The sequence below is a fragment of the Aulonocara stuartgranti genome (assembly GCF_965226115.1).
Source record: "Aulonocara stuartgranti genome assembly, chromosome: 4".
Classification (NCBI taxonomy): domain Eukaryota; kingdom Metazoa; phylum Chordata; class Actinopteri; order Cichliformes; family Cichlidae; genus Aulonocara; species Aulonocara stuartgranti.
The window spans coordinates 10,101,834-10,112,527 of NC_138942.1; the positions used below are offsets into that span (position 1 = coordinate 10,101,834).

The 10,694-nt window shown below is 38.1% G+C and overlaps 2 protein-coding genes across 3 annotated transcripts; both read right to left on the bottom strand.

The window, feature by feature from the left end:
- Nucleotides 1-44: 44 nt before the first annotated feature.
- On the bottom strand, nt 45-1,448 carry rmi2 (RecQ mediated genome instability 2). Its single transcript, XM_082529581.1, has 2 exons — nt 1,052-1,448; nt 45-388 (listed from the first exon to the last, which is right to left on the bottom strand). Exons 1-2 carry the CDS (start codon nt 1,338-1,340, stop codon nt 237-239), a joined length of 441 nt encoding a protein of 146 aa, XP_082385707.1. The 5' UTR covers nt 1,341-1,448; the 3' UTR covers nt 45-236.
- Nucleotides 1,449-2,576: 1,128 nt separating this feature from the next.
- ubfd1 (ubiquitin family domain containing 1) lies at nt 2,577-10,457 on the bottom strand. 2 transcript variants are annotated; one of them, XM_082529770.1, is made up of 8 exons: nt 10,374-10,457; nt 9,963-10,082; nt 6,773-7,042; nt 6,448-6,656; nt 6,303-6,368; nt 6,081-6,186; nt 5,920-6,002; nt 2,577-3,614 (listed from the first exon to the last, which is right to left on the bottom strand). In XM_082529770.1, exons 2-8 carry the CDS (start codon nt 9,976-9,978, stop codon nt 3,504-3,506), a joined length of 861 nt encoding a protein of 286 aa, XP_082385896.1. In that variant the 5' UTR covers nt 9,979-10,082; nt 10,374-10,457; the 3' UTR covers nt 2,577-3,503. The 2 variants fall into 2 exon arrangements, with proteins under 2 accessions (XP_082385896.1, XP_082385895.1); XM_082529769.1 differs by lacking the exon at nt 10,374-10,457 and having other exon boundaries at nt 9,963-10,351.
- Between the last annotated feature and the right edge of the window lie 237 nt (nt 10,458-10,694).

Here is a 10,694-nt window from a genome sequence, read left to right on the forward strand (position 1 = left end):
CGGTACTAGTACAATGAAGATAGTTTTTTTTTTTTTTGGTCAAGGTTAAGTTATCCATCTAACAGCTCCAGTGACAACTTTGGATTAGGAGCCACACACCAGTTTTCTTAATCACTTGACCTCCATCAAACAAGTCCAGCAGAAAGGAAAGTCATCTTTTAAGTCTGCTGAGGTAACATTTGACACTTCAGTAGTATGTAGCAAGCTACAGGAGGAGGAGCACTTGAGCCCAGCATTCAAGCCAGCACCTGCTGCAGGTCATCCACCTCAAGCTTCCACATCCGTCTGTGAAGTGCAGCAAGCTCCGAGAGGTCTGCCATCTTCACTGCACGGATGGCTGGTTCTGGTGAGATCGCCTGAATGATGCCCATCACCATGACATATTTCCCTGTAAGAACAGCAGCAAGTGGTGAACTGTTGACCGACAGTGATTTCAACGGTAAATCGTGGTTGGAGAGATAAATCTGCCAGCTTGCTGCTACAGATTTTAGGATTAATGCTCTCCTTTCAGCCTAACAAGCTGTGCACTGATGAAAATATTCACATTAACCAGGATTCTCATGAATTCAATAACAGGCCACTAATATCTAGAGTGAAAATGATCTCATTTAAAAATTGTTGTTCAACTACAGCTTTTGAACTTGCAGTGTGTTAAAACCGTATTAGAATTTTAAAATACAGGTCTGAGTTCATTAACAATAGTAGTTCTACTTTTTATTTGTAATTAAAAAAGAGTCTATCCTGTTGATTTTTTTCTTCTATTAAGATACTTCATAATAACTCCTAGAATGTAATGTCATTTTGTGTTTGATTCTGTCACTAGATAAAAATGCAGTAAATGGGGACAAAGCTATATTTTTCTCTTTAACCAAACAGAATATACGTCCCCTTTCTAATTGGTCCCAATAATAATGACTAAGCAACAAAAGCAGTTTCTTTTCACTTACCGGTATATATGCCTAATAGCCAATAATTGTTCTCGGGGGGTGTAATTAAATTTTAGCTTCTGTGTGGATTGAAACAGAATCTAGCTTGGGTCTGGGTCAGTTACCTTGGGACAAGCATGGTTTCCCTTTGGGGATGTTGTTAACACCCTGAACAATGAAAGTCCCCGTCTCATCCATCAACAGCACGGTGTCTCTGTCCTGCTGGACTTCCAGTACAGTCCCCTGCATCCACACCAGCGAGACAGGCAAAGAGCGTCCCCTGCCCAGTCTAATTACACAGCCGGCCCCGCTATCAGCGGTGCCCCAGTTCCCTGCCGCCCTCAGCTGTCCCGACAGCACTTTAACAGGCGGGGGACGTGTCCTTTCCACGTCTGTCTTCTCTACTTTGGACATCACTGACAGACTGCTGCTGGCGTCAAGCGACGGACAACTTGCGACAGCGTTTTCATTTCCCGCCTCCCCACGAGCGGAAGTCGTGGCAGCACTCTTTTCCGGCAATAAAACACGTCCTCGCCTGATTTCTTCAGAGTAAAAGCATCAAAACTGAACTTCAATCACAGGCAGGTGAATAGGAGGCAGCATATGATAGAGGGGAAATTCACAGATAAAACACATTTAATTAGTGTAACTGTCATTTCCGTATTGTTTGTAAGCATCACAGGGGGGATCTCTGGGCATCAGGTCCATTTGTGAATGTTACAAAGTTTTAGTCTGCTGTGATAAAGAGCTAAAACCTTGTATAGAAATCAGCCTGGCAAACTGTGATAATGAATGAAATGTACAGTAGTGTATGTTTACAATCCGACAATCCTGAAGCTATATTAAAAAAAACATGTTTTTTAAAATGGACAAAATAGAAAGTGTCTCCATTGGTATTTTTGTTTTTCTTTTAAATACTGATAGCCATTTAAGAAAGAAAGTGTACTTTATTGGTCCCCGTGGGGAAAATCCCTCTCTGCATTTAACCCATTCACTCAGTGAAGCAGTGGGCAGCCACTGGGCGCCCGGGGAGCAGTGTGTAGGGACGGTACCTTGCTCAGGGGTACCTCAGGGTAGCTGTTCAGGGGACTCGAACCCCCGACCTTCCGATCATGGGGCCACCACTCTACCTACTGAGCTATCCCTGCCCTTATAATTTATGCAAGATTGCTGCAAAATATGGCTTTAAAACAATTTGTTAAACTGAATTTGTGTTTGATTTCTTCAGTTTATGCATCTTCGTTATAATGGTTGTGATACTTTAATCAAAAATAATAAAGAAGGGAAACCAAGAAAAAAAAATGTACATCTGAGTCCAAGGAGCAGCTCATTTTGTTATTTAAATCTGATGCATACTCCATTGATGCATAGGAATAGCTCTAACTGCAGCATAATATTCACTAAAGCCACATGGGAGGGGGGTCTCAACAACTGCTTTAGTTGCATATTATAGGGGTGAGTGATGCTGATTAATATTACTGTGGAAAAACACTGCTTGAATAAACAAAATGAAAAACCACAAATTAATACTAATTAAACATACCAACAACTGCTGTTGTTCAGCTCCTAAAAATACAGAGCTGTTTATTAATCTGCCAAAAAGTGTTGAAGACTAATGAACACTACATAATGCCACTCTGGACATGACAATAATCATGACAAATGAGTTTATTACTAGAATTTATGCAACTCACCTCCGCTATGACAAGACTAATAAGTCATTTTGAGAAAGTTGCATAATGTGGTTTATAGATTCAGCTTCACTTCCACCCCTCATCGTGTAACTTTTCCTTGAAAATTAAGGGTTAGGAAGTCTGAACATTTCAAGTCCATAATAAAACTTTTTGTTGGCTGTTTAATACAAGGCAAGCACTTCACATCACTGCAGGGCTAATAACAGAGCAAAATCCTGGAGGAAAACATGCTGCGGTCTGCAAAAAAGCTGCTACTCTGGAGATTTGTTTGTCTGCAAGACAATGACCCACAACAAGAAAGCCAAAACTGCACAGGATTGACTTTAAAGGTTCTGCAGTGGCATATTCTAGACCTCAATCTAATTCACAATTTGTGGCAGGACATGAAAATTGCTGCTTGTTCACAGCCTCTATTCCACTAGACAGCACGAGCAGTTTTTTGCCAAGAGAATTGGAAAGAACTGCATCTGTTCTTAAGTGTAAAACTTGGAAAAATAAAATAATGCAGACGAAGTTTGCGTGGATTTAATACTGAATGGAGAAGACAGACAGCAATGATCTGGCACATTCAATTCATTAAATATTTTTTTTTTATTTCTTTAAGAATAACTGAAGAAAAGTGTTAGCAATTTCTGTACATTTTTTTTGTAATTGTTTTCCCTTGGATTTGCTGAAAACCTTGAATGATCAACAGGGCTGAGAAATGTTATGCTGCCACATAGTGCACTTTAAACCTAAAAAGAATATGATTAGTCCACAGGCATCCGTCAGTGTCCTTGGAATACACTCCAAGAGGTTCCTTAAACTGCTGACACTGCTGACTCCAGTTTCATGTTATCATCTCCTCTCAATCCCAGTTCATCATTGTCAAAAAAGAGGCACATTAGAAATACTGCCATTTTCCAAGGACTGTGTCTTTGATTGCATCGACAAACTGTGCAGGCACCCAGTAGACCCAATACTGCGAAGCTTCCGTTGGACCCAGCTGAAAAGCCTGCAAAGGTGGAAGACAAACCGGTAAGTACATTAAGTGGTTTCAGAGGCATTTGCAAATGTAAACATGTATTGAGAATAAATAAACACATTGTGTCTTGTATAGATTTTAAAAGCAAATTTAATTTATAGAAAAAATAACTTATTTTGCAATAAATAAAATTCAACCACTTGCATTATGAACAGATGTTAAGACACAAAAATCTGGACTTCAGGAAGCCTTAAATGTCTACTGTCATACATACTCACTGGATACTTTATCAGGCATACTTATTCTAATGCAACTCAATGCATTTAAGCACATAAACATGGCCAAGACTAACACCAGAAGTTCAAACCGAGCACCAGAATTGGGAATAAAGGTGATTTAAGAGATAGTGAACGTGGCATGAATGTTGGAGTGATGCTGTCAACTGAATATGACATCGACCAAAATCTCCAAGGAATGTTTCCAGTACTTTTTTGATTCTGCACCACTAAGATAGCTCTAAAGGAAAAATGGGGTACAACCCAGTACTAACATGTTGAGTGTGCGCAGTGCCTCTTAGAAGCCCTTTCAACACAAAGCGTCATTTATTATAATCCACTAAAATGTTATTTTGCAATTTAATATGATATAGTATGCTTAATTTAAAAACAGCCACTGTACTGAATCTTTCTTTTATTTTAAAGTAAACAACCTGGCTAACCAAATCCAATGTTTGGCTTTTATCTTTCTTCTATCTTAAATCATTCCCATCTCCTCGTCTATCTGCTTTGAATATGTTTTCAACTGTTGAGAGATGCAAAAACAAACTCGGAGGAAGCTGCAGGCATCACTTTTCATTTTTGAGCCAAAAACATGACAACACAAAGCATTGTTTTGACTCCACTATCATACATTTGAATATCTCTGCTCTACAGCTGTAACATTATCTGCATTTAGATCTGTTACACTGAGGGTGATATCTGATGAGGTGGTAATAAAGCTCAATACCAGGGAAGTCCCTCAAAGCCCCACTCATATGTGCTCAGACATTATACTATTTGATTGGATGCACTCATGTGAAGCTGCTATGGAATTCAAACAAAATTACACAGAGACATACTTTGGTCTCAAAGTCTTTTTTGGTGTATTGATCACTTCTATACACACACAAAGTATCTGCTCGTTCTGATGTTGTTAGCCATTTCTGGGTACAAAGACTCCAGAACAGCAAGATACTCCTGAGAGTGAAAAATACTTCAGATTTGTTAATCTCCAATAAAATAATCAATGTGGCTGTTTGACTAGGTATTACAATAAAAAGCAACAATAAAAAGCAATAACTGGATGAAGAAGGAGACTTGCAGCAATACAATTAGCAATACTGTTAGTTAGCTAAAGATGATATACCATGTCCTGATGAACATTTTATATAAAAAAACAAACAATCAAGAAACAACTGTAGCTAGCCAGAGATCTATTGTCAGGCTATTATGGACACTGGACAGGAAAGATGTAGGATGACAGGATGAGTATTAAACTGTCTGAGGGTCCTCCATCTTCCAATGGTTATCCCAGTCTAAATAGAGACCTCCCTCTCGCCAATACCTCTCCCAGCTCTTCCCCTGGCCACAATGAGGTGTTCCCAAGCCTGCAGAAGACATAATCTCTCCTGAATGTCCTGAATCTACATTGGGGCTTCCTCCCAGTGGAAAATGTCCAAAGCACCTCTCCTTTGAGGCGCCCAGGAGGCATTCAACCCAAATGACCAACTGTATCCTTTTGATATGAAGTGGCTCTACACTGTGACCAAGCTCCTCGCCCTATTTCTACCACTTGTATCAACAATCTTATTCTTTCAGTCACTACCCAGGGCTCACAGGTCATAGGTGAGGGTAGGAACGTAGACCGACTGGTAAATAGACAGCTTTGCTTTCACACTGAGTTCTTTCTTCACCACAACAGACCAGTACAGCACCCACATCACTGCTGCCACCACACTCTGTTAATCTCCCACTCCTTTTCTCCGTCACGTGTGAACACAGCTGAGACATGTGTTGAGGGTCCTGTAAGTGACCCTTTTGGGGTTTTTGTATCTATTCGCAAATCAAAAGAACAAGAGACAAAACGCTACAGCACTTTAAAAAGACAAGAACCCTAACCCTAGCTAGGAACAAGTGTCATTACATCACTACTTAAAAAAATGGATAGTATACCAACCAAAGAAACTTTTTTTTAACTGAAAACCTTCTATTACAGTGACTCCATCGTTGAGGCACACATAGTTCAGTCACTTTAGTGAACAGCCACACCAGCTTTTTACCACACAAAAGATAGTTACCATCATGTGATAGTCCTCATGGCCTTCGATGGGTTCAGACACTATGTTTTTAATGGAGCCCATTGGGACTTTCTCCGTCCTCTCTGCAGATGAGAAATTTAAATTATCAGCATCTTTATGGTGCAGTGCAGCTAGCAAAAGTAGGTTAGCTATAATCTTACCTTTTGTTCCAATCCACAACTGATCTTGCTCCAGCTTGAATGTGAGTCTAACTTTTCCTCCGGATTTGTTATACATTCCGGATAAAGGCACTGTTGGTAATCGTTCCTGTTAAGCGGCACAAGACAGCTGTCAGTTGTGTTTAGTTGTGTATATTCAAACACACTGTATCACTGTAAAAGCACCTTTATCTACAGCTAATAACAGGTTAATTTTCCTCTTACCTTTGTTCCTTTAATAGCTGGCATGATGTCATCAGGTTTACCTTTGTCCAAAACTTTCCTATGTTGCTGAGATAATAGTGCAGATTTAAAATGACAAATAAAAACAACAAAAAAACTCTTTCTACAATAAGGCGACAAATCAAACCTTTTGCCTGCATAAAGGCTCCTTCTTGTTTTCTTCAGCTTTAACTTCCTGCTGGATGACTTCTTTGGGTGTATTTACAGCTAATACATCATTTATTGTAGATCCTACTACCATTATTTTTGCACCATTTGTAATCTTTATTTCACGTAGCGTCTTGTCCTCTGGAAGCAATCCTTTATACATCACTTTTTGCATTGCCGGTGGAAGACCTAAAATAAAAAGGAAAGAAAGAACTATCTTTGAGTTCTTATTGTTTATGCGTTGCTAAACAACACTCATTGTAACAATTAATTTAAAAGAAGAAATGTATGCTGTTGGCTCTCACCAGTGAGTGAGTGAATGCTCTCTTTTAGTTTGGCTCCGGTGCTATCAACAGGAATTTTCAGATCATATTTATTTTTGTTCCAAATGATCTTCAAGTCCACTGTTTCCTTGTCCTCTGTATCATCCCCATTGCTAATATTAGAGTCCTGAGTTGTGGAGTTTCCTGCATCTGTGTGAGACGTCGCTTCTGCACCACCTTTTTCAACATCTTCACCTAGTGATTCAGCTTCTTTTGGTTTTGCCTCAGTTTCCATTATGACTTCTTCACTTCCTGGAAAAGAATGAAATCTTAGACTTATGTTCCTTTAAAGTAACCCTTCCAAGTTTAAATTATTATATCTCAAATTTTCCATATAAGAGTGCCTATGCATTATGATACTGCCTATAGAGATGTGGTCAAAGGTCTCCATACACTCACATGTGGTGGTAATTTGGGGATTTTAATGATTTCTTTGAAAATTTATTTTTCCAAGATCGAATGATAGTACAATATGCATCTTTAATGGCAATAACAAAATAATAATTGGGTGCTAGAGCATCTTAACCAATTTCCAGTTTGTTTCTTCTTCCAGCCCTCAGCAAAGTAATGACACATCTGACTAACTTGTACTAATGTACAATTGTTTGAACTAATGATGTTCAAATCTGCAGTTGTTTAGAAATGGCTCCAAGAGACCTTTACAACTTGTGTACATCTACAATTCTTCTTAGATCTTCCCTGAGTTCCTTGGACTTTCCAATTGTTCTGGTTATTGGTCACTCAAATGAGTGCTGTCAGGCAAATCTTTTTATGCTAGCGAAGGGAAACTCCCAGTTATAGTTAATCACATTCACCATAATCACCAAAGAGATGTTAAAAGACACACATAACAGAAGCTGATTACAGGAAGGCCGTCAGTGCCAGCAACAGCACTGCAAAAAACAATGTATCACAATAACAACCACCAAGTTTTCTAAAGAGAGAAAGAAATGTGTTGTCTCAGCCTATCAGATGATTACACTTGTCTCTCTTTTACAACAAAGAAACTTTTTGCATTAAAAATAACAACAGACCAAAATGTTGATATTCCTATTATATTCACTCTACCGTGACATTTGTTACAAATGTCTTTCTTTCAGGGAACTTTTTTATTACAAGTGTTTCTTGTGTTTTATGCTGGAGGTTGACCACCTTGCCTTAAATGACAACCACCTGCACTGTCGCAGTCTCCTATGAATTAGATTAGTATTAGGGCAGACATACATATATAATATCAGATTTTTACAGAAAGATTAACATAGTGATGATATCTTAGTTGTCAGAAATTGTGGCTATTGTTCTCATTGTTAGTGGGGGGGAACAATCATCCTCCCAGCCTTGTTACCGTAAATTAATAAGACATGAAATGCTAGTATCTGCAGTAAATGAGTTTAACCCAGTCATTGCATAACAAAATGATAACGGCTATCTATGAGCAGACCAGCAGATAAATAGAACTATCTCAACTAACTGTATGTCGACCGCTAATCCCTGCACAAGAACAATTGAAGAATGATAACAGCCTCAAATCATGATATTTTTTTCACAAAACGTCCACCGAAATATCAATATCTGTTTCAAAGCTTGAATCCAGTTTTGTCCGAACTCAAAGCCTCATGTCAACCTACTGCCTTTGGATGACGTGTCAGTTTCTTTGCAAACTGCAGCAAAGTTTACAACAGACTTTTTTGCTGTTGGTTATAGCAAAATGCAGCCATAACATCTTTAACACAATGTCAATTAGTCTGGAAGTGACTCAGATTAAACGTAAACAGAGCTGTGATGCTGAACTTAAGTTTTTTTCCACAGCTCTTTCCACTGAAGGACTTGTTTTGAAAGACTGTTGGTAAGCATATCAAGGAAAAATGACTGGCTGACAAAGAGGCTACAGTCCTAAAAATTCCAGGAGTAAAGTGCCAATTGAGTTGTTTATTATGTATTTTGACTTTCTGGGATAAATGTGGCGCTTCCCACAGAATCAGACTGTATCTGCTGCGGCAGAACACATATATGTATACTTAAGCGAAAGGTAGCAATGCTTTCTTTCCATGGAAGACTCAAACTACATACAATTGTGCAGGTTGTATTTAACACAAATAATTTACCAAAATAGTTGTGAAATAGCTGAGTGACTAAGTGTCAAAACTCTGCTCATTAAAAACTAACAATAAAACTAAATGAGGCTGAACCTAGACGGCTTACTCACAATGGCTTAAAACGAAACAAAATAAAACGGGGAAACCCAGCTCACCTTTATCACTTACAAAATACATTCCTGTGAACTATATTTAGCTACCTATCATATCTATGTCTACTTTGCAACTTTAAATAAGACTTTTGTTTTGTTTTGTTTACCTTGATATAATACAAAACATCGACGTGTTTGGAAGCGTTTAAATCAATAAACTAGAAGTTGACTTAATACTCTTTATTTTATATATATATATATATATATATATATATATATATATAGAGAGAGAGAGAGAGAGAGAGAGAGAGAGAGAGATAATAAGAATCTCACTTTCGTGCAGTTCCCGATAGTTTCACACAATAAGCAATTATGTATGGAGCTATTATGAGTTAATAACAAAGATGTAACGAAGTCTAATTTAGTCTTATCTGCTAACCACTTTCCCCCTCGTGGTTTTTCTAGGTCTTTCCACCGCTTCTAGTAAGCAGTCTTTCGATGTGTGCTGAGAAATGGGATACATAAAAGCGAATAGCCGCCAAAAGAAAACAGAAAAACGTTTTTAAACAACAATAAGCACTCGCAAAACAACACATCTCATAACAAGAATGGCCTTACTGCAAAACTAGTAAAGTAAATAGGCTGTATGTTAGTGTTTGATCGCTACAATACTTAATCCTATACAGTTAAGTCTTTAACAGCTTAAGTTAACTTGATAAAACAAAAAACATATGTTAAATGACATCACGTTAACCGCAGTGCTTCACACATCCAGCTAAATGTAAATGGTAGTTAGCAACCGTTAACATTAGCTAGCCGCAACACTAGTGAACGTTAAAAAATTACCCTGCGGAAAGACGAAAATGTCCATTATTAGTTCAGTATATTTACAGTATATTTAGAGGTACGTATAATTTCATTAACATTATATGAGCTCAATTTAAAGATATTATTGAAATACTGCTGAATTTTCTCAATACTCACCATCCTGCGTCGCCATGATGATTGTGTACAATCCGTTGTAGGTTGTGGCAAAGATACTACAGGAAGCAGGATGGGTCCAGTATTCAGGAAACAACAGCTAAAATTGTTCTTCTGTCCACACTCGCGCGTGACAACGTAGAAACAGAAACAATTTAATCATTTATTTTGAAAACGCATTATTAATATAGCTATACGCAACCAAACAAAGTTTAAACGTTAATAGTTTCAGTTAGCTCGTGGGCAAACAGGGATAATGGAAATGCGCATGCGCACGCTGAAACAACGGAAGATAACTTTTTCTTGTTTTTGTAAAAACTGTTACAGGTTAGCTAACGCTACTGTCGATATATTATGGCTAAACATAAAGGCAACAAAACACTTTTTCAAGCACGAACAGTCCAATGTACATACGGCCAAGATAACGGACACGGAAGTGAAGAGACGTAATACTCTCGCTTGGCTTCGTTTCTTTGTTGTTGTGAAAGCAAGGGAGACACCGGGAGGTGGCACTTTAATCAATGGCTATTGGCTAAGTCTTTCCTTAAAAGGTGTAAAGGTTCGAAATTTAAAATGACTTTACCTCGCCAACTCTTTTACACAAGATTTTCAGTTATGGAAAAGTAAAAATTAAAAGAAAAAAAACCCCAAGCAGATGGCGTTCATGAACTCATTTTACAACTGATGGCGTTGGACAGGATCGTAATATTTTTTAAGATACTGTTTTTATATTAT